General features: G+C 43.8%; 1 protein-coding gene across 1 annotated transcript in view; it reads left to right on the forward strand.

Annotated features, from left to right (window-relative positions):
- tnr (tenascin R (restrictin, janusin)) overlaps window positions 1–24304 on the forward strand; it is a gene marked incomplete at both ends in the record, with an annotated part of 284483 nt that overhangs the window by 188530 nt on the left and 71649 nt on the right. Inside the window, 6 exons of the mRNA XM_080725805.1 lie at window positions 6350–6469; window positions 6617–6760; window positions 9525–9640; window positions 15448–15598; window positions 22582–22760; window positions 23372–23462. Coding sequence (XP_080581931.1) covers window positions 6350–6469; window positions 6617–6760; window positions 9525–9640; window positions 15448–15598; window positions 22582–22760; window positions 23372–23462 — 801 coding nt within the window. The remainder of the gene's footprint in view (window positions 1–6349; window positions 6470–6616; window positions 6761–9524; window positions 9641–15447; window positions 15599–22581; window positions 22761–23371; window positions 23463–24304) is intronic.

A 24304-nucleotide genomic window follows, 5' to 3' on the forward strand; every position in this document is an offset into this window, starting at 1 on the left:
GGGGTCAACAAGGTTGAAAGTCTCCTCGGCTAGTTGACTCTGTCTTGTATCAGTGAGGAAAGCAGGTCCTGTTAGCCACGAAGAGAAGGGCAGCTGATTTGCCGATAGCGATCTGGTTGCATGGTCAGCTGGGTTTTTGTCAGTCGGTACATAATTCCACTGACTTGCTTGTGTGGACTGCCTGATGCGTTGTACACGATTGTGGACATAGACGTAAAACCGTCTGGACTCATTGAAGATGTAGCCGAGCACCACCTTGCTATCGGTGAAGAACTTGACGTCATCCAGTGTTACATCCAACTCTTCCTGGAGCAGCTCTGCTATCTCCACGGCCAGTACAGCAGCGCAGAGCTCGAGTCGTGGAACCGTGATGTCTGGTTTTGGAGCAAGCTTTGCTTTGCCAAAGATGAACCCCACGTCACTGTGACCTGTGAAGTCTGTCACTTTCAGGTAAGCAACAGCACCTATTGCTTTGGTGGATGCATCACAAAAGATACACATTTCAGTTTTCTGTGCTGCAGACAAGGGGAGTGATGTGTACATCCTTGGAATCTTCAGCTCCTGCAGGTCCTGTAGGGAGTCTCTCCATCTTTGCCACTTCTCCTGATTCTCTTCAGGGAGTGGTGCATCCCAGTCACAGGAATGAGAGGTTAGGTCTCTTAGTATTGAACGCCCCTGAATGCTGACAGGTGCAGCAAATCCGAGGGGGTCGTACAAACTATTGATGGTGGACAGTACACCTCGTTTAGTGAAGGGCTTCTCACTGATTGCCACTTTAAACCTAAAGGTGTCTGTGGACAGGTCCCATCCGAGTCCTAGACTCCGCTGCATGGGTGGGAACTCCTGTCCCAGTTCAAGGCCTTGCAGTTCTTTGGCGAGGTCTTCACCTGGAAAGGCTTTCATGACATCCGGATTATTGGACATGATTTTGTGCAGTCGTAAATTGGACTGTGCTAGCATGTGTTGAGCTCTCTTCAACACATCGATGGCCTCGGATGCACTGGAGAATGACTTAAGTCCATCATCTACATAGAAATGGCGTTCAATGAAGAGTCTTGCGTCAGCTCCATACTCCTCTCCTCCCTCCATAGCTGTCCTCTTCATCCCGTAGATGGCCACTGCTGGAGACGGACAGTTCCCGAACACATGGACTTTCATCCGATACTCCACAATGTCTCCGTCAAGCTGGTGGTCCTTAAACCACAAGAAGCGGAGGTAGTCACGGTGCTCTTCTTTGACCATGAAGCTGTGGAACATCTGTTGAACATCAGCCATCACTGCGTAGGGTTCAGATCTGAAGCGGACAAGCACACCGATCAGACTGTTGTTTAGATCTGGGCCTCTGAGTAACACATCGTTGAGGGATATGTTCTTGTACTGGGCACTCGAGTCAAAGACTATCCTGATTTGACCAGGCTTCTGCGGATGATAGACGCCAAAGCTTGGTAGGTACCAGCACTCTTTGTTGGGTTCCAGTGAGGGAGCTGGTTCTGCATGTCCATTACTGAAAATCTTCTCCATGAAGTCCACGTAATGTTCTTTCATCTCTGGCTTCTTTTTCAATGTACGCCGAAGGGACAAAAGGCGACTGAGGGCTTGTTCCCTATTGTTAGGCAGGCGCCGTCTTGGAGAGCGGAATGGGAGGGGGGCCACCCAACTGTTGGAGTCATCCTTGGTGAACTCCTGGTCCATAATGTGGAGGAAGACGTCATCTTCGACTGAGAGTGCCAGTTTATTGTCCTCAACGGTGTTATTGAAAACTTGTTTGCCAAGATCATCTTGAGCTGGCTTCTCCAGAGGTTGTGCAAGGTGTTCATCCGTGAACCTCTCTCGAATGTGGATGCTGCTTTCACAAGGCTTGAAGAAGCTGGTGCGACCATTCTCCAGGATACTGGTCTTGAAAGTGTTCACAGAGGGTTTGTGGGCTCCCCTGAGGCACACGTCTCCGATAATTACCCATCCTAAATCGAGGCGTTGGGCAAACGGCGCATTGTGTGGACCGTTACACTGGCTTCGAACCTTGTGAACACGTATTATGTCCCTCCCAAGCAGCAGCAGGATCTCTGCTGAGGGATCAAGAGGTGGTATCTTGGAAGCAATGGCTTTAAGATGAGGATGATGAGTGGCGGCTTCTGGTGTAGGAATTTCCTCTCGGTTATTAGGAATCAAGTTGCACTCAATGAGTGTCGGCAGCGCCATAGATACTTCGCCATCTATAGACTCTATCATGAAGTCCGAAGCTCTTCTTCCTCTGGTAACTGTTGTGCCGGAGCACGTTTTCAAGGTGTAAGGAGAGACGGTACCGTGAATGTTGAATTTGTCAAAGAAGGCGGACCTGGCCAATGACAAGTTACTCTGGTCATCCAGCATCACGTACATCTTCTTCTTATGCTCAGGATGCCCTTTAGGATACACGTGGACAAGACACATTTTCGGACATGACTTCCCGTGCAACCCTTCTCCACAGACTTCTGTGCAGCTGGCAGTAGTGACAGGTGAGTTCTTCTCAGCTTGCTCCCCGCCATGTCCCTCTGTAGTGACAGGATCTTTCTCCGTCCAGGGAGGTGGACCATCATGAAGAGCCGAAATGTGACGATCACTGTTGCACTCTGAACAGAGGACGGTAGTCTTGCAGTCTTTTGCTCTATGGTTCGTGGAAGAGCAGCACTTGTAGCAGATGGAATGCTCTTTGAGAAAACTCTTCCTCTCATCCAAAGTCTTCATTCTGAACCCCCTGCATTTACTTAGGGAGTGAGGTTTTTTATGAATGGGACACTCCTTGCCCGGATCCATAGAACTTGTATTGCTGTCTGAGGAGTTTGAAGCTTCAACCTCAGTCTTATTTGCAGAGATAGGAATCCTGGCCTTCCACTGGTTGGCTTGAGGTCTCTCAGCTTTGGGAGGTGCCATGCTGGAGCCTTGGAGGTAGAAGCTGGGATCTGTCCACATTTCTGCATGATGGTTGACGAAGTCAACGAAGTAAGAAAAAGGTGGGTAATGAACAAGATTATCTCTCTTGTAAATAGTCCCCTGAGTAATCCATCTCTCTTGGAGGTTTGGTGGGAGCTTCTCCACAATAGTGTTGATTCCTCTTGATGAATCGAGGAACCCAAGACCTGTTAGATAACCTTCATTCTTTGCTGCTGCAATCTCAAGGAGGAGATCTGCAAGCTCTTGGAGATGTTGGTTGTCTTTGTGAGAGATCTTTGGTAAGTTCTCCAGTCGTTTGAATAATGAAGCCTCAACAACTTCTGGAGAACCGTAGTTCTTATCCAGCCGTCGCCATAACATGTCAAGACCAGCTGCGGGATTGTTGACATGGACTGCTCTGATCCTCATGGCTTGCTGAAGTGACTCCCCGCCAAGCCACTTGGTAAGTAGGTCTAGCTCCTCACTAGGTTTGAGATTCAAGCCTTCTATGGCATTGCAGAAGGTGGATCTCCATGCCATGTAATTCTCTGGTTGGTTGTCAAAAACCTTGATCCCTGTGGTGAGAAGATCACGTCGAGCAAGAAAGGCAGCAAGGTCAGAGACATCTGTGGATTTGGGAGTGGGCGTGTTTGTTACCCTTTGTGGGGTGGTCACTGTATTGTTGACCTGTGGTGAGTAGGGGCTAGACTTGATGTTTGTATGACGGGGTGATGAGCTGGATTGTTGCACAGCTTGAGGGTGAAATGAGGCAGATTGATGCATGGCGTGAAGAGGGGTTGGGTTAGATTGGTGCGAGGCGTGGAGAAGTGTTGAGTTAGGTTGGAGCTTGTTGCGATGAGGCGTTGAGGAAGGCTGCTGCGTGATATGCTGTGGGGTTGGAGTAGATTGCTGCATTATATGCTGGGGAGTTGAAGTAGATTGATGCATGATGTGAGTAGGGGTTGAAGAAGACTGATGCACGGCATGAAGAGGGATTGAGGTAGACTGCTGCGTGATGTGAGGGAGGTTTGAAGCAGACTGCTGTGTGATGGGAGGCGTGGTTGAGGTGGCCTGGTGTATGGCTTGAGAGTCATGAGACTGTTGGGGCGTGTGAAGAGAGACATGTTGCAAGATGTGGTGGCTGACACCTGTAGTGCTTGTCAAATGTGTCAATTGGGGCTGTGAAGTGCCTGCTGTCTGTCCATTGTCATCGTCTTCATCCTCTTGTTGGGAGTTGAAGTGTGTCTTGACGTAGTCATCAGTGCGTTGTCTTGACGCAGTTCGTGACAAAGGGGGACCGATAATGGGCACCCCCTGACTCTTATAGCTCCCATCCTCTGCAGCAGCTTCTAACACCTCTGCAGCAGCTAATGCAGCTTTAGCTTTCCCCTCCTTTTTGAGGGCCTTTAATGTTGCATCAATACGTGTTCTTTCGATCTCCAAGTCTATTTGATATTTGGCATATTCAGCTTCTGTGCATGCAGCTTCAGCCTTCGCCCTTGCTTCTGCTGCAACTTGGCTTGCGTGTGATCTACACGTATAATGTGAGGCTGCCGTTTTACTTGCATGTGACTTACGGGAATGATGTGCAGATGATGCCTTGCTTGCATGTGATTTACTGGAACGAAGTGATGATGATGACCTTGATGACCTTGATGAAGCTCCGGACTCAGATCTGACCTCCAAGTTCGATGCTCCACTGACATCTGGAAAGCCCGACATCTTGCCCTTGATTCCGGCACAATCTTTTCACTCTACTGTCCTTAGCTCTTAGGTCAGCCTTGACAGGGAGTTAAACAGTTTAATCCCATGCAAAGAAACACTGAGAGACAGTTCTTCAGTTTCTTATGGAACTCTTTACTTTGTGAAACTGTAAACACACAAAAATACAGAAAAACAAATCACAATGAGAATTGGAATGATCTAACATACAGAACAACTCCAACAACACTTCTCATCAGAGCACACAAGCACAGAGAACAGGCAGGCAAAACTTCAAAGGGGTCACCATGACAACACAATTGCTCTCAATTAAGCCCTCACTGGGCACAGGCAGCTGATTAGGCCAGGTGTGTACATTCACCAAACAAACTTTTTAAACATCATGAAATGTCCCCATAAACATGAATTAAACCCCCAAAACTACATCATATCAAGAAACAAAACATAAATGTACAACAATGGTGCATGAACTTACAGATTGTGCCGGAATCAAGGGCAAACATTCAAAGAAAACACAGAGTGCAGTGGCAGCATTACACTCCTTCCCTCTCTGTGTCTGGGTGAGGAACAGTGTTACCAGATGGGAAATGTTGAATTATCGTACCGGAGGCTCAGAATTATCGTATTTGACATGAAACTATCGTACACGGCCAAAAAAAGAGAAATCACTCGCGTAAAAACGTAATTTCACCAAAAAATGCGTCTTTAGTGTAAGAAACGACCTCGTTTTAGACTCCTGCGTGACAAAAACGCATCAGATATGCTGTGTGGAGGCAGGCAACTTCTTGGAGCTTACACAAATAAAAGCCTGAAACTGGTCTGGAAAGATGCAACCAGTGTTTTTAATGCCTCCAAGTACAGATCTAGGGTCAGATTGACTGATTTCCTGGCTTATTTTGAGAAGCCAAACCAGATCTCAGATCAGCAGCCAGGGAAAATAGTGAATTAACGCTCTTTTTGATGATATGCCGAAATTATCGTACATTTGGTCATTTTTGGAATTATTGATCGTACATCGTACAGGGGGTCAAATTATCGTACAAATACGATAATTATCGTACGTCTGGCAACACTGGTGAGGAATGAGGAATTTCAACAACTGAGGCTTAAATACCCAACACTAGGGGGCAGTGTTTTTCACTTTTACAGGTACAGAAATATAACACTGGGGCCAGAATACTGAGGGATAAGAGTGAATAACAACTTGTTGGCTATTTAGCACAGATTTGAATACAGGTGGGCCTTGAATATTTTACGTGGCCTTTGGTGTGCCTAATTGGGCACACACCATTTGAAAACCAAAGTAGGTACTTTCACTAACAACAAATGGAGCCTGCAATTCATAGGTCAGCACTGGCTAACATTAGTTTTGTAATTAGCGTTGTGATTGAATTATTCAGTGAGACTGAGAGAAGTGATGTGATATTCCTGTCAGATATCGTCTCTGTCGGGAGGAAACCTCATATGTCCCAAACTTTTCAGGGTTCGAATTCAAAAACAGCAAAAGTAGCAGATCGACAAGCTCAAAACGTGTCGCTTCACGCCGTGTTTCAAGCAAGTAGATCTGCTACATTTGATTATTTTGTGTGATGCTGTTGTATGATCAAGTAGGGCATTAGTTAAAACATGGAGATAAGAGGTTTCTGTAAAGAAGTAAAGAAGCCAGAATCTTTTTAAAACAAACCCCCACCTCCCACCTACCTTTCTCTCTCAACAGTTGCCCCTGCCATGAACCTGAGAGTGCGTGGAGCGACAGAACGTACCATTGACCTGGAGTGGGAAGGGTCAGTGGTGCTGACAGATTTCCTAGTGACCTATACCCCCAGCACCCCAGGAGGTCAGTGCGAAGAGTTATCTATCTATCTATCGATCTGTTGATCTGTCGATATGTCGGTCTGTCTGTCTGTCTGTAATGCTCTTTCTCTCTTTCTCTCTCTCTCTCTCTCTCTCTCTCTCTCTCTCTCTCTCTCTCTCTCTCTCTCAGGTGTTCAGCTAGAGATTAGGCTCCCAGGGAACGTCACCTCCTGTACCATTTCGGACCTGGTGGCAGGCATGGAGTACAACATCAACGTCTTCGCTGTCATCAACAATACCATCAGTGTACCAGCCAGCATCACCATGTCCACCTGTGAGTGTCTTGTCTGTGTGTGTGCGAGTGCGAGTGAGTGTGTGTTTTGGTTTTCTTGGCACTTTGCCATGGGGGTTTGAATAGCTACTGAAACATTAAATAATTGAATAGGCTGCAGGATGCAGCCACCTCCTCACGTTCTGTGTCTGCTCTTAACCCCTTGAACTCTGGTCTCCCTGGGCTTGTCATAATAGGCCCCCCCCCGTTTAACGTGCAAACAACTCCAAAGGGCTGTTCTGTGGTCAACCTTGCACTACAGTGGAGTACTAATGTTACCACCGCCATAGTACTTGACAAGGGTTTCCCAGCGGTAATACATAATGCCCTACCAAAAATAATGAAAGTCACAAACACGTTATACGATGAAACACAATTTTGATTAAACATGCCATCCCTTTTTTTAGGCATGCCATTAGGGCTATAGGCAAACATTTTTCAAAATGTTCCAACATTTTTAAATATTTTCAAAAGTTAAAAAAAAATTGTAAAACTAGACGATATTCAAACAAAAATAGCAAGGATATTCCAATCCACAGATGCCCACTTGTAGAGCGGCTACCGTATTTTAGAAATGTAGGGCTTATGCAGTTAAAAAAAGAGAATTTATAAATAGTACTATATATTCTCGCACATGCATTATGCAATATGTTTCACACGCAAACACCAAAAACCCACATACTTCTACTGTTGGTGAATGTGTGAGAACGCTGCATGTTGTGCCAACCCGGGTGTGATTCCAACTTGTAACACCTGTTTGGTGTCATCTGCGCATGCACCCTGAACCTCTGCCACCTGTCTGATGATAACGCCAGCTTGGCCACCGACTGTAAGATTACATTTAGAGCTAGTCGGTCTCAGAAATGCACAAAATGCAACCAAATACCGTAATTATGGTCTATTTTCAAAGGCAAACATGCATAAGCATCAGCTTATTTCTTCTGTCAACATAATCCACACTCTCTCATCATCAGAGATCATACAGTTGCGCCTAGGTGAGAGATATGTTTAATTTAATTGCATTCTCAGCTGAATGGTATGATTTATGATGATTTATGGCCTTTCTCCAAATTGAATCAGGAAGTGGACGACTTGATGATTTGAATTGATTAGCACAGCTGTGCGGAAAGAAAAGTGAAATTTGAGTTATATTAATGGAAAGTGTGAGCTGCATGGGCGCCGTGAACTGATTGTAATTTTGGGAGGAACGTAGGAACTGATTTGCCAGAAAATTACATTGGCCAGGGAAAAGTTTTTATTTTCAGAACTCAGAACATTCCGAGGTTCATGACACGAGCCTTTGAGTTACTTCAAGAGAAAGTTAGTGGATAGTCTCGGGGGAATTCTATGTTTTTTCCCCTTACACACAGTCAGACATTCTCATGGTTGAATGTCTTTTTTGATGTCTCTGTACAGTATGTTGGACGACAAACTTAAACCAATTTAGCTAAATTACTGAATGTTTACGGTATCAAGTAGCTGCTCCTTTCAAAAGTAGAGAAATATACCTTTAAACTTCTCTAAAGATTGAGTTGCTTGACAGATAATAATTTACATAAATATAAAGTCTCTAGCTCCACTGTTAGAATAGAAGATAAATAATATCAAACAGCAACGATATGGATATGCATATTTTGGGGAGAAATTGTTCCAAGCTACAGTATAATGGAATTGTACAGGTTTCATTGTTTTTATGTACAGTGCATATACATTTGCTTTCTGTCTACCATGACAAATAGATAGCCACCGCTCACAATGAGTCTCCTCTCCTCTCTAAACAAATGAATAACAAATAACCAAGATGCAAATACAATAACACCTAATTTATTATGCTCCATCGCGCAACGGTGATGCAGCGAAAATGGCCAATTTTATATTTCCTGTTTTTGGCACACAACTTACAACAAAATATAAATCAGGCTTTAGAGTAAAAAAAAAAGGGGGAAAAAAAGGAAGAGTGCAGTCCAGGGGATGGGAGTGATGAGAGGGAGATGGAGTGTTGTTTTATGCAGTGGTGTAAAGTAACTAAGGTAGTTTTGAGGTACTTTTACTTTACTGGAATATTTCCAATTTTCAGTACTTTTACAGTATATCTCATATATCCCAAATATTGTACTTTTACTCCACTACATTTATTTGAGCGCTTGAGTTACTAGTTACTTTGGAGTTTATGATTATTATTACAAAACATACATTAACCACTTCAGCTCTATATACACTTTGGCCATTTGAAAATAGCCGATCTACAAGCTCACAATGCGTCGCGTTGCGACACATTGTGAGCTTGTAGATCTGCTATTTTCAAAAGATTTTTATCCACCTGTTTCCGCGAGAATTTACTGTAGCATTATCTGTGGGACACTTCCGGAGAACAGCAGACATACAAGCTCACGTTGCGTCGCAGATGCAACCGTTGTGAGCTTGTAGATCACACTCGGCTGCGGCGCCGGAAGCTGCCACAGACCTTCTGCGCAATGCACGATGGAACGTTGGAAAGTTGTGGATACATTTGAAATTTTGAAATGGGACATTCTGCACAATGAGCACTGTCTACTTTTGGTACAATAAGTACATTTTGATACCAATACTTTTGTACTTTTACTCAAGTCAATTTTGAATACAAGACTTCTACTTGTAACGGAGTATTTCTACATTGGAGTATTGACACTTTTACCCAAGTAAAGAATGTGAGTACTTTTTCCACCACTGTGTTTTATGGTGGCGTGTGCCAGTGGAGTCCAGTAATACATTTCCGCCACTGTTCCAGATCTGTCCAATCCCAATGGTTTACTCTTCAAATCTATCACGGAGACCATGGTTGAGGTGCAGTGGCAACCCATGTACTATTCTTTTGACGGATGGGAGATCAGCTTCATCCCCAAGGTAAGACACACCACGTCCGTGCTTCGTTTGCATGTGTGTGTGCGTGTGAGAGAGAGGGAGGTCTGTGTGTCTCGGTGTGTCGGTGTGTGTGTGTGTGTGTGTGTGTGTGTGTGTGTGTGTGTGTGTGTGTGTGTGTGTGTGTGTGTGTGTGTGTGTGTGTGTGTGTGTGTGTGTGTGTGTGTGTGCGCACGCGCATGTGATTACATCATGCATCGTACATGTGTCTAATAACAAATCACACACTTACACACACACACACACACACACACACACACACATACGCACACGCACACGCACACACACACACACACACACACACACACACACACACACACACACACACACACACACGTGCACACTCTCACATCATAATGCTATAGCATACATTTTCCTTGTGGGCCAGTCAAATGGAAAGAAAAAACATGGACTGCTTTCATCAACATACTTTGAATGTTAACCCAGAAAGCAGAGGCAGAGGAAGGCACTGTGAGAAAGAAGGAGAAGAAGACAGTAGGCATTGTGAGAAAGGAGAGGGAGATGAAGCTACCGTTCATGGAAGAGGTTCGGTCTGGACCTTCTTGGCCCGTGTTCAGCTCCAAGTCTGCACCGGATCAGACAAGGGGGATTGCCTAAAGCTTATTGGCTATTAGATGGATGAGACATCAAACCCTTTGCCGAGAACAAGACCTTCCCTTAAACCAAAGTCAGCAAGCTAAAGCCTTTCTCTTTAATTCCCTCAGTAAACTGCAGGTTCTTCAGGTACTCTAATCGTATGCCCTCTCACAGTAATTGGTTTTCCTCCGTTTCAGAGAATAGACTTTGGCTTGGGCAGGCTTAGGTGACTTTATTTTCCCCTTTTGGTTGCTGTTGTCATCCTTTGGGTTTGGAAAGAAAAAAATCACACTCGTGTGAACTGAGCGGTGGTGTGTGTGTGTGTGTGTGTGTGTGTGTGTGTGCCCCCTGTGTGTGTGTGTGTGTGTGTGTGTGTGTGTGTGTGTGTGTGTGCCCCCTGTGTGTGTTTGTGTGTGAGTGTGCCTGGCCTATGCCTGGCCTATCCTGAACAACAGCGCCCCTGTGTGGTCAGAAAAGGTTACTGCAGGCTACATACCCGGAGACAGACAGACAGACAGACAGACAAACAGACAAACAGACAGACAGACCCACACACACGGCCACGTATAGGAGCGTTGTGACCACCGCTCAAAAGGAAAGACACAGAGACAGAGAGAGAGAGAGAGAGAGAGAGAGAGAGAGAGAGAGAGAGAGAGAGAGAGAGAGAGAGAGAGAGAGGGAGAGAGATACAGTCAAAGTATTCAAGGACCCAGTGACTATTGGCTGTCAACTGCCCCTCCTTCTCTCTTTCAGTCCATACATACCTTGCTACAGTATCTCTTCTTCTTCTTCTTCTTCTTCTTCTTCTTCTCCCTCGACATTATTCCCCCCTTTCACTTCTTCCCTCGCTTTTCTGCATTCCAACCACCATTCCTTATTTCGTACACCTCCATCCTTTGTATTGTACCTCCTCCTTGTGTACCTTTATTCCCTCTACCCCTCCCTCCCTTTCTCCTTCGTGCCACCGGGGAAATCATATTAGCGCCCCGCAGTCCCACCCCCTTTGAATTTAATCCAGCAATGGGGATTGTGAATTTGGACAATCTCGTAATGGAAGCAGGGATAAAAGCTTTGGCCTATGAGGACAAACACAGGTTTCTTCACCATGTTGCCAAAAGTGGAGAGATAAAGAGAGAGATGAAGCACATGGCATGAGCTTTAACAAAGTCAGCGGTGGCATCGTTTGTATTATATCTGACGAGGTGATGTGGGCAGCAATCTGTGGCTTGGGTATTCAGGACTCAAGCAAGCAAGCAAAGTATAATTGTGTGTGTAATAATCACGATATGTCAAAAACTGTACATCATTCCATCAGTCGGTCAAGAAAGTAAGCAGTCAATCAATCAATCAATCAATCAATTAATCAGTTGGTCAGTCCATCAACCAGTCGTAATTTAAAATGATTTAAAATCATCTAGATATCCATCCATACATCCACCAGTCTAGCTATTACCTTCAATCAATCATTCGTTCAATCAGTCAATCATTAAGGTTAATACACTTGTTAATACACTGCTTGGCATTTCATTATCAGGTTAAATTCAAGTCAGATACAATTATTATGAACTGTGATGAATAATGAATGAACCATGAATGAGAGGCATGATGAGCCAAAGCAGTTAAAATGACCACATAGCTGTGTGTGAGCATGGACAAACTATGTTTGATTGACAGCTCTCTCACACTGCTGTTCGGCTAGTCATAGGTTATTGGCCATACTGTAGGTCAGGGTTCCCCAATTAGTTTTCCCCAAGGGCCAAATTATGTCTAGGGTACCAAGCCGAGGGCCGCAACATTGCGGGGGCTACGGCAGTGTTCCCGCTACTCCAGCGACAGTTCGGATATACTAGTGTTGTTGCTGCTCTTATACCGCCATCGTGACCGAGGCCGAATTGGCCCGAATCCCATGGATGAGCCCTGACAGCACATGGTTGGTGCTACAGACTCCAAATTTCGCACGCAGATAGCTCAGACCTTTGCCTACGTTCTTAGCTAGGCCTCGACCCGACCCGATATGCGGTTTTCCGGAACCAACGAGAAAGGTTTGGAATCTCCATATGCGGAGTCCTGACTACTAATTGAAGCCAATGGACGCCGAATCCGAATTGGCCCGAATCGCATGGATGAGCCCTGACAGCACATGGTTGGTGCTACAGACTCCAAATTTCGCACACAGATAGCTCAGACCTTTGCCTACGTTCTTAGCTAGGCCTCGACCCGACCCGATACACAGTTTTTCAGATCCGGCACGAAAGGTTCGGAATCTCTGTATGCGGAGATGACTGACATCGGGCTGTTCCGGAGCAAGCGATGACTCATTGTGACATCACTTCATAAAAGGCTCTGACATCAACAAAAAATCTCTCTGAGTGTGGCATAAACTAAAGTCTTTCTTCCTCTCACTTTGAGGTGAGCAAAGTTCAGGGTAATTAGCGGGCTGTGCCTTTTAGAGAACCAGGTGAATAATGGATACAGGCAAACATATGGTCAAAACGGCTCTTATGACAACAGGTATAATGGGGTTTGCATTAAAGGGTAGGGCATTCACAGAGATCTCCATATATGGGCATAAAATGGATGCCCGTATGCGGCGCCGGTACTGTGTCTGCAGAGATCTCCATATATGGGCATAAGTGGACAAAGGCAAACAGATGGTCAAAACGGGTCCTATGACAACAGGTATAATGGGGTTTGCATTAAAGGGCGGGGCATTCATTCCCTATTTACATTGTTCCCGAGTTGGCCAGGTCGCCGACTAGACACTTCTAGTTATTATAATTATTATGATAAATGCACTCCTTAAAGTTGAAACAAAATAAGTTAAGAACCAATTAACCTGTCTGCTTGAAAAGTATGCATCGGTATAACAGCAGCCAGTTGACAGTGCAGAGACATAATTGCCATCCTTTGATCCATTAACGATCCATTACTGGCATCAGCTGGATACAGACATACACACACACACACACCTTCCCTCTGCAGTGCTCTGTGTCCGTGACATTTCTCTCCAAAAGCTTTATTTAGGTGATTATTTCATAATGTGATCTAATAGTGTTCTTGACCTCTTGGAGTATACTTTAAGTCAAAGGATAATTACCAATTAGAAATCCATAATTTGTAGTAGTGTGGAATTAACCTTGCAGACTGCCCATGTTTTTGGGGAAACTTGGCATGGCAATGCAGGTTAGCATCTGTCTGTCTTTAGGATTTATATTTGGAACTCAGGTCCTTCTCCAAGAACAGTTGGGAATAGCAGGGATTCAACATGGATGAATGTCAGGGTAAATGCAATGAATGTTGCTTCTTCTGAAAGGCTGCAGCCAGCTCACAGACTTCCTCTAGCCCTACAACACTGACTGTGTGAATCATTTATATGTACAGTAAGTTATCATTTTAAAAGCGGTAGAAATGAACGTGGGTTCAGGGGTCACGGCTGAATTGTGCAGCATATCAAATTCCAATTTGAGCTTAAATTCTTTCACAATATTATATTATGTCTGGCATATTTTGGACATTATGGTTGAAATTGTGCAAAAGTTTTCATGTTACGGTGAAGTATGAATTAAGGATTGACTGCAAAATTAAAGTTGTTTACACTCTCAGAGAAAACTTGCTTGCCTGAGTAAACTGTGGAATATTCTTTTTGGCTTGAATGTGAATAAATGATGCTAAATGTACTCTATTCACAATAAATATCTTTCCCAGTCCTGAATACGTCAGTGAAGTGTAACACTTCATTTAGCCTTCTGCCATTATATGGAAGATTCTTTTTAAATAGAATATGCAATGTTAAATAAATAAAAATCGATCAGCACCATAGTTGTGCTGCTCCACCACTATCTTAGAGCAGACAATAAATTCTAGTAGTGAATAATTATTATTGACTACAACTACTGTAGTTGCTCACACAGCATGGGGGACAGACAAAAAAAAGTGCAGACACACCAGCAACTGTATAAATATATACAGTAGCCGGCGGCAGTCTGGAATCTAAGGATACGATGCAGATAAGCTACTGTAGATGGTGTGGCTCCTTGTGAATGCTAAAGCGAGCAATCAATAAAACATGCAATACAATCCTCAGACATGTTCCCCTCCACTACAGAAGCCAACAAGTTAAATGTGCTGTTTAAACCCGACCGGTGTACTTAAAGAGGCTGTAAACATGAAGTACTCTAACCCAGTATGAGTAGGCCTATAAGCAGTATTATGTATTACGTCTTTTGTCAGACCACAAAATAATATGCTAAAAACCACCCAGCCAAATTATAATGATTAAATAACATTGTTAAGTATATAAGGCAGTGAAATAATTATTTTATCCAAAAGATGGCGATGCACTCCAGTGTATAGTATGACACACATGGCCAAGAGATGGCGGACTTGGCGCTGTACTCTGGTATAGCATCAGAAGACTGGGGTACCGTGGCAGAAGACTGTAGTTCATCAGTGACTCTGATGACATCACTGAAACTCAACTGAGCATGTCATCAGGTGGTGGAGGTTTAGCTCCACCCAGAAAATAAACTGCTCGCAGCAGGAAATGTTCTCTTTAACTTCCGCAATGCTTGTTGCTGGTTGCCATGGTAATTGGCCTATATTTAAAGGACTACATGCTGTCTTCTTGAGACACCTACAGTTCTACCTTTAGGCTCTCAGATTTAAACAAAATACTCAGGAATACTTGCTGTGTATTTATGATTACTTGAATTGTATTGAACCGTTTCATTTGAGAGGGAGAGGGCAAAGGCTCTTTTTCAGCAATGCCTTCACAGTCATACAGACACAGTGATCCCACACATAGAGTACATTGAAACCTGGGAACTGCCCACTACAGTACAACCACAGTCTGCCACTGTGCAGCTGCACTGAAACCAAACAGTTTTGGTTTCAGTGCCTTGCTCAAGAGCACTTTAATTGTGTTGAGGGAAGGTGATGGTTATTCACCTCCCTAGCAATCTCTACACAGATTTCTTCTGCCGGTCTGGGGAATCGAACGGGGGAACCTTTCAGCCACAAGCACACTACTCTAACCTTTAGGGCACCGCTGCCCTAAACTATCCTATGGCCCCGGACTACCACGGCCACTTTGGGTATACACAGGCAATCATTTTAGCTGGGAAACTTCTGTCTCCTCTCAGCTTATTAACTTCTTATCTCTGTTATTTTATTCATTTTGCTGTGTCCCTTTCCAGGACAACGATGGAGGGATGACAGCTCAGCTGCCCAGCACTATCACCTCTTTCCTGCAGACGGGCCTGAGGCCAGGGGAGGAATACACAGTGAACCTGGTGGCTCTGAGGGACCAGGGCCGCAGCCAGCCGGTCACTGCTACTGTCACCACACGTACGTACCCGAACCATCAATGCAAATCATTTCGTTCATCAGCTGAACAAAGTGCAATTTGGGGACCCCCAGGGGTCCTTGAAGGCCTTTCAGGGGGGGTCCTCGGCAAAAGTATTTAGCAAAATCAGTATCTTGACTTGATTGATTCATTGAATACTTAATTTGTTGGAAATGTTAACAGCACGTGGTACAGTAAGATATTAACTCATTTAGTGCCTATCCCGAACAAGTTCGTCTTTTCTTCGGCAAAAAACATATATATTAAGTTCGGCTTTTCTTCGGCAAAAAACATATATATATATTTTTTTTACTCAGCCTGAGCTGCTTGGACCAACGTGGGTGGTCCTGGCTCGTCCAGTGCTTTCCAACGAGCCATTTTAGATGGTCCGACGATTTATTCCATTGAAAATGGTTTAAAATAAAGTTTAGACCCCCCCAATGTTCACTGAATGTTCACTGTCGGCGGCGCGACGTATTCCAGTGTGCCTATCCCGAACTAGTCCGGCTTTTTTAATAAAATGAATAAAATAATCCGAGGCCGCACCAAGCCTGGCTCTAAATTTAAAATCTAGGCTGCCGACCGAAAGCCCTTTCCACCGGCCCGTAATCGGGTAACGCCGCCGCATCGCGCCGTCGAATCCAATACAAACTCACATCTTTGAAGCCCTTTTTCTCTGAACTGTGTTCTCTGTGGAAGCTGGAAGGTTTTATTTACGGCTAAATCGCCGAAAATCAGGCTTCTAAATTGTGATAGCTTATAGCAATCCTGTTGCTATTTTCATCCGGGTCTTTTGTGTCTCATGCACAAACATGTACACACGCGTCTGCCACGTGGGTCCCTGTATGTTACTACGCTCGTCTATGAGAGAGACGCTGGCCACTCAACAGACCTTGGGCGCCCCCAAGTGGCCCGGCACTGGAAGCGTTAAAGTTAAAAGTCCTGGAGACTTCTTTCCATTGTTTCCATTATGATCTGATATACTATGTAAAATATTCTGAATAGTTGATGGTTACTGGCTCCCTGTAGCGTACAAATTACATTTGTGCACCCTCAGGATTAAATGAAAATGTACAACACAGTGCTCTACATTAGGAGCTTAATTGCTTTATTGTCATCTTCTACCACTTTTTCTAGTCACATGTTCAAATACTGGATTCTGATTGGCTAAATTCCGGAGGTTATGGCAGAACAACCGCCGCAGTTGTGTGAGGACGAGATCAATGCGCCTCAGTGTACATCCGGGGACTTCAGGAGGTAGTCGGAACACCTTTCCCCCAACCAACATATGACGGTCGTAGCGGTCCTATGTTTACTAACGTGCGTACGACGTCGCCGATTTATTTGGATCCAATGCAATCCGCCAACTTTAAAGCCCCTTTTCTCTGAACCTATGCCTTTCTGGAAGCGAACAGCCTCTATTTACGGCCGGAACGGTCCTTCTAACTGACGTTAGCTTAGCTGTATGCTAGACATCTTTCTCTGCATGGAGTTGGCGTCATCTGGTGGTGAGTAGAAGATGTTGTTTGTGGAACTATTTGCTGTCGTCGCGGAAGTTTTATAGGCAATAATGATTGTAACTTAATATCCTTGCAAGTTACAACTATGTGTTTTCTTTCATGTATACGGAAAAAAGTGGTAGAAAAGCTATTTACCACTCGGGGTCGGACATTATGCTCTGATAATGTCCTGTGTGAGGGTGTTATCGGACTCGGCTTCGCCTCGTCCGATCACCCCCTCACACAGGACATTATCAGAGCATAATGTCCTCTCACTCGGGGTAAATTGCTTACTTCTCCCTCATACTTGACACAAAATCTACAGGTTAATTGAATAATTATGATAAAGAATATTGGTTATATATACTTTAAGAACCAGTAACTAACTTGATCGTAAAAAATCAAATGTTAATTTAAAATTTAGAAGCTAAATGAAATGAACACTTAGAATTTCACAATGTGAGGTTAAGCGCTATCACTCATGTGCAGGCATGCTTACACACACAAATGCACACGCACGTACAGTGCATAACACATGCACGCATCTGCAAGCACACAGGCAAAACCTGCGGTAAGTCCAAACAGTCTTGACGATATATATTACAAGCACAGGCTTCGTGTACCTCAAGCTGTCTTCAGACATGCAAATCCTCTCTCTAGGCGTGTGCGCACACACATACACATACACACACATACACATACACACACACACACAGTCTCGCTCCTAGAGACCGAGAGAGTAATGGGGGATGTCACCTTGACAAATTGGACGGTCTTCCACCAATTATGTCCTTAATGTAAAACCTCGCCAAGGTATACCACCCCCCGCCCCCGCCCAGCCAAGCCGACTGACACGTCTTAGACAAGCGGAGTGCAGCCAATTCAAAACTCCTCTGTAACAATTCAAACGGCGCCGTCCGCAGTCAAAACACCATCAATTTCCTGTCAGGTCTTTACGTCCCAACTGTCGCTTGTAATTAAGTAGGTATTTATAATTCATAAGCTCCTCTCATTAATTTTTCACGTCGGTCTACCGCGGGATACCTTATTGGACGGAGAGGAAGGGGGGAAAAAAGAAGCGCAGACGAATTTGAAGTTGCTAAATTATTCATGAGAGCAAAGATTTATTCTTCCTCAGAGATATAACGGGTGCAGGAGGGGGAGGAGGAGAGGAGAGGAGATGCAGAGGGAGAGAAGAAGAAGAAGAAGAAAGGGGAAGAAACGGCTGGAGTGGGAGTGGGTTCTTAGCAAACGTCTCTTCTTTAGGGCTGTTTTGTAGAACGAGGCCCAGGGGGGCATTTTCAAATACCTCAGGGGCCCATGGTAGCGCCCCGAGGCAGACCTGCAGTATGTGAAGATTCAAGATTCTTTATTGTTACATCCCATTATATACTGTAAGGATAAGAGAGTTACATTTTTGGGTTCTGGCTCCTCAATATTGCAGCTACTTTACAAGTACAATAAATTGCAATAATTACAATCAAATAATGGTGAAAGAAAATAAAGCATTGAGACTGCATATATATCATAATTGCGATCGTCAGGTCTCAGTTAGTATGAAAACGTCCTCCGTGAGCGAGTCACACTACTACACAACATTTCATTATCTATCGACTTCAGTTCCTCCTTCCCATTTCATCCATGAAGGCAGGTCACAAAAAGTTGTAAGTAACACATTTGGTGTAACACTCACTCTGGTCTGTGGCGTGTCGCTGATTGGCTGTGGCTTTCACAGGCTATTCAAAGGCTTTAACACGCTGTTTAACCGAATGCTGCTCAGTCAGCTGCTTTTCAGCACGACCTGGTGGTCGCTTCTCGGCCTTAGGGCGTCTTACTTGTTATATTAGTTTTAACTCTTGATATCTCTTCCTGGCGTAGGTTTGTAGGAACTGCCGGGTTAGTGTTCGTGCAAGGTATAACTTTTCTAAACTACAGCAGCAAAAAAAAAAAAAAATGCTATTTCAGCAACAGATGTTTGCTCAGCCTTTGTGGAAAGGGAACTCTAGGTTAATTAACAAAAGACGGATGTCAATTATCATATTTTTCCTGAAGCCATGCTTCTCTTTGCTTCAAACTTCAAACTGTGAACGAACACAAGCGTTTAGCAGCCTCAATCCCATAAGCCCTGCACTGAACTTTGGATGTGTTTTGCTCGTCACGCCCGGCGTGTTTTGTGCTCTCCACCCTTAATGCAATGAGTGTCAGGCTGTGCAACAATCACCATGGAGACAATTTAATTATGCGGTATGTGTTTGTACCTTGCTTGGGTAAAGCCTGTCATGTCATGTCGGTTTTACATGGCCAGAGAACAAGGGAACAACATGTACAAACAATATAAATCTCAAAGCGGCCACAAGTTTGAGGGACTTTTGATACTTTTTTCCAGTTTGTGACCTAAGAGAAGCTCTTCAATGAGTCATTTTCAGTCCTAAACAGAAGAATGAATGACATAAATTATTAATTCTTATTGTCTCTACTATGGTTTGTTGTCTTTCCATTTTACCATATATCATAGTCTACCGGCAGAACTCTAATTAAACAGGCTTAAGGAAAATGAATAAAGTCTAAAGCCCAGCGCACTTCTACAGTAGGTCAGAAATCGCCCCTCCTACTTATCGGGAGGGGCGTTCCCGGTTTGAGCCTGATTGGGAACAATTATCTGTCAAGGTTATCCTGTATTGCTAGTTACAGGATAACCTAGGACTCTGAGTTCTAAAATCTTAAACTATATGGAAATCCGGTTGCATCACAGACAACTGGATAAATCTATAATCGGATAGATAGACCTTTATTGATTCCCTGGAGGAAATTCAATTTCCAGAGGCAAACATGCACACGCTACAAGATTTTAAAATAATGGCACACCATAACCTAGAGGATTTTATTAATAATAATAATACATCAGATTTATACAGTGCTGTTCTTAGTACCCAAAGTCGCTTTACGACAAACAAAGCAAAACACTACTTTATTAGGAGAGTAATAGTTAAAAGGTTAAAAACATTAAGCTAAGACTAAGGCAGAGAGATTTGATTTAGGAGGGGAAAGCGAGTCTGAAAAGGTTGGTTTTGAGGGAAGCTTTAAACCAGGCAAGGGTGGAGGCGGCTTTGATGTGAGGTGGGGGTGAGTTCCAAAGGGAGGGGGCTGCAACTGAGAAAGCCTTGTCACCCCATGTCCATGTCCATGTTTTTGGGGATGACAGAGCTTGGCATCACCAGACCTGAGGGAGCAGTAAGGGAAGTGGTGTTATAGGAGGTCGGAGAGGTAGTGGGGAGCCTGATTGTTGAGGGCCTTGTAGGTGGTGATGATTATTTTGAAATCTATTCTGTGTTTGACTGGGAGCCAGTGAGGACTGGGGTAGCCTCGGAAACCCAGGCTTTTATTTTGGCGATAGGAAGAAAAATAAAAGCCTGGGCTAACCTTCTGAAATTTCTGGCATTGGAAGTGGGAGGAGGGCCATGGCACAGATCGTGAACCAATAGGATCCACCGGCTGTTTTCAGCCAGTGAATATACACTGATGACCTTGCAATGTAGTATGTCGCTGAGAAGGTGACTGTACTCTGTGGTACTGTAGCTAATGGCCTTGTCAATAGTGATTAAGCGGATATACAGTATGTGATTACTAGCAATGTACGCAGCTTTGGTTAAATAGACACAAAGCAATATTCTTGTATACAGGCTATGTTTTATTGCTTTAAATGGGTGCTTCGGATTCCATTTGAGCCAGATGATGTGGCATCACATTCAATAAACAGCCGTTCATTGGATATTTGCGTTCCACTTTACAGTGAGAGAAGGAATTATTGCACACTTTGCCGACCTCTCTCAGTCTATTGATAACCACTGGTTACATGCTCTACTGCAGCAGTTTAAATACACCAGAGATAATTGGTGTGTCCTTTTAAAAGCGAAATGATATGGTAGCAAGGATAGAGCTTTTTATACAAATTACTATATCAGGGGTCTTCAGCAGGGGGCCCGGGACCGCTAGGGGGTCCTCAGACTTACTACAGGGGGTCCTCCAAATCATAGAAGGTTTTTTTCTCCTTTTTTATATCAACCACTTGAACCCTAGTGTCCATATTCTGAGAACTTTAGCCAAAAAATAGCCGATCTACAAGATCACAACGCTTCGCAGCTTGTAGATCGGCTATTTTTAGCAAAGAGCTTTGGTGTAGAGGGGAAAAGAGCAGACTGAGTACAGAGTGAAAGGTCAAGTTTATTAAGTATTGACGGTTCAAGTGGTTAGATATCTGAAAACACAAAATACACTGATGATTGTGTGTCAAACGATGAAACTATATGGAATCTATGATAAGGTTGTGGGGGTCTGTTGTGGAAATTGAACATTTCCTCGGTGAGAGAATGAAGAGTTAGACACTGATATGTCTATAACATATTTATTCAATAAAACAGATGACAATAATATCACAATGATTCCTATGTAATATAATAATGAGAAAATGAGAGTAAAGAATAGAAAGAAGAGAGGAGAAAGGAAAAAGAGATGAAAGAAGGATAGGTGGACAGGGTCCAGCTGTCTCGAAAGGCAACGGGAGTCTGACACCGATCTGGATGTTGAGGCAGCTTAAATACCTGATACTGCAAGGATACATACACATTGTTAAGATAATTCTGAGGACTGACATTGCTTCTGTCTGACCAAAAGATTTGTTCTCTCAACACTTGAGTATGGAAGGTCACTTCTGACTGACTATGAAATGTGCTGCTCAATGCTCAGCGTCTGAGAGTGGCGACACTACCCTGACCAATGCTGCATGAACATGTGTTCCATTCTTATCGACTGAGAATGGAAGGCCCTCTGCTCTATGCCGAGGCCGTAGTGTGTAGTCATTACCCTAGCCAGAATACTGACGCCTGATATAAGAAACATTCTCCTTGCGTTCATAACACCTTGGCTTAACTTGTCGTCATGCTGTCTGGGTCGGCCGCTTGCCTACAGGGGAATACTGTAGCTAGTGTACTTGACCTTACTGTATTAGCCTGCTGCTGCATAACTATGTGTAGACAGTACACTGAGGCCTAAACTCATACGACATATTATCATACTCATTTACTTCCCTTGCTTACATATTACATTCATAACATCAGCATACAGTCATATATTAATATAACAGAAGTAAGATGAATATTAAATATATAATCTATATCAATAATCGATAGATCAATAGCCTGAAAGGGAATATAAATTGTATTTCCATTACAGGGTCCCTGCTTCATATCTCTCTCAGCTAAGGGGTCCCTGGCATGTATTACATTTTTTCTTTTTCTTTCTTTCTTTCTTTCTTTCTTTCTTTCTTTCTTTCTTTCTTTCTTTCTTTCTTTCTTTCTTTCTTTCTTTCTTTCTTTCTTTCTTCCTTCCTTCCTTCCTTCCTTCCTTCCTTCCTTCCTTCCTTCCTTCCTTCCTTCCTTCCTTCCTTCCTTCCTTCCTTCCTTCCTTCCTCCCTCCCTCTCTCTCTCCAGTAATAGACGGGCCCACCCAGCTGATAGTGAGGGACGTGTCTGACACAGTGGCGTTTGTGGAGTGGACTCCTCCCAAGGCTAAGATCGATCAGATAATACTCCGCTACGCCCTGGTGGGAGGCGACGGACCTCGCACCACCTTTCGTCTGCAGCCCACGCTCAGCCAATACTCACTGCAGGTGGGGGTGAAGGGCTTCATCTGCGTGTGTACGTGTGTGTGTGTGTGTGTGTGTGCGTGTGTGTGTGTGTGTGTGTGTGTGCCTTCAGTATCATACTCTGCATTTCTGTGCTTGTGTTTTAGTTTTAGTGTTCTTAGTGTTTGTGCTCTATTATGTTATGAGTCTGTCGACGTCTGAGGCTCTTTTCACACTGACACTCGAAATCAGATTTTTGGCCTACTGAGATTGGCATCAGATTGTTTTTATACATGTTTATATCAAGTCAAAAGAACACATTTTTTGCAAACTAGATTTGAATCACATTCATGCCTTGTTCTTAAAACTGCATAAAACCAGACTCCAGTCTGGATAGGGAATCAGATTTGGGCTGGATTTGGGCTGCCAGTCTGAACAAGGCCATAACCACTTAAACCCCATATGGTTGAACGGAGTCCCTTTGGGCTTTATGCTAGTGTATTTTCTGTTTTCACTCCACATTAGAAATCATTGCAGAAAATAGCAGATGTAGATCAGCTATTTTCTGCTAAAGTTTTCCCTCAGAATATGGATCCTGGGGGTTCTAAGTGGTTAAAACCCATTGTGAACAGATAAAAATCTCCTCTCTCCTGCAGGTCCTGCGGCCTGGCTCTCGGTACGAGGTGTCAGTAAGCGGTGTGAGGAGAGGAAACGAGAGCGGATCCATCTCCACCGAGTTCTCTACCGGTGAGGCAGAAAGCGGATGGCGTGCTGTTCGTGTGTGCTTTTGTGTGCATGCACATCTGTGTTACAGCATCTCTACTCTGGAGCTAACCTTTGATGAAAACAGCCGATTTATAATCTGCTATTTTCTGATCAGCTATTCTGTGAAGATATTTTGTGTAAAAACAGGGACGGGACCCTCAGTAGTACAGTATAGAGCCCTTGGGAACACGGTCAACAAGCATTTATGTTTTTTTTATCAGTATATTGCTTGAAATCGCAGTTGACAGATGATGTTTTTTTTTTAACACATACTGTGTTGTGTTCCCACACTGAGTTGGGTGGCGCATGTGTTTTCAGAGAGATTGTGCTGCAGTGTGTTTAAATTCTATTGTTTTACTTGATGTAGAGAAAAAGTATGTGTTAAGGCCCATTCCCACTGGGCCAGATAAACAGATAAAAAAATATCTTTCTCCATTCAAGTGGATGGTAAGATACTGATAAAAATATCTGTCACAGATATCAGTATTTTACCATCCACTTGAATGGAGAAAGACATTTTTTTATCGGTTTATCTGGCCCAGTGGGAATGGGCCTTTATGCATGGCGATATGCAAAATACAGTTGGACTCACAGTAACTGATGATTTGCCAGCACAGTAAATGTATCCCAAGTTTGATTCAACATGTTTGGATTCTAAACCTAGACATTTTGCATGCAGGATATAGTCAACTTGAACTGAGTTTTATAATTGTACAGTATGTATTGTGTAAAATCTGCTAATAATGACATATCAGAATATTCAAGCTCATAGTAATCTATCTATGTCACCTGTTATTAACAATGACTAACCATAATGTTAAGCG

Source organism: Nannobrachium achirus, assembly GCF_963921795.1.
Source record: "Nannobrachium achirus genome assembly, chromosome: 5".
NCBI classification, from domain to species: Eukaryota; Metazoa; Chordata; class Actinopteri; order Myctophiformes; family Myctophidae; genus Nannobrachium; species Nannobrachium achirus.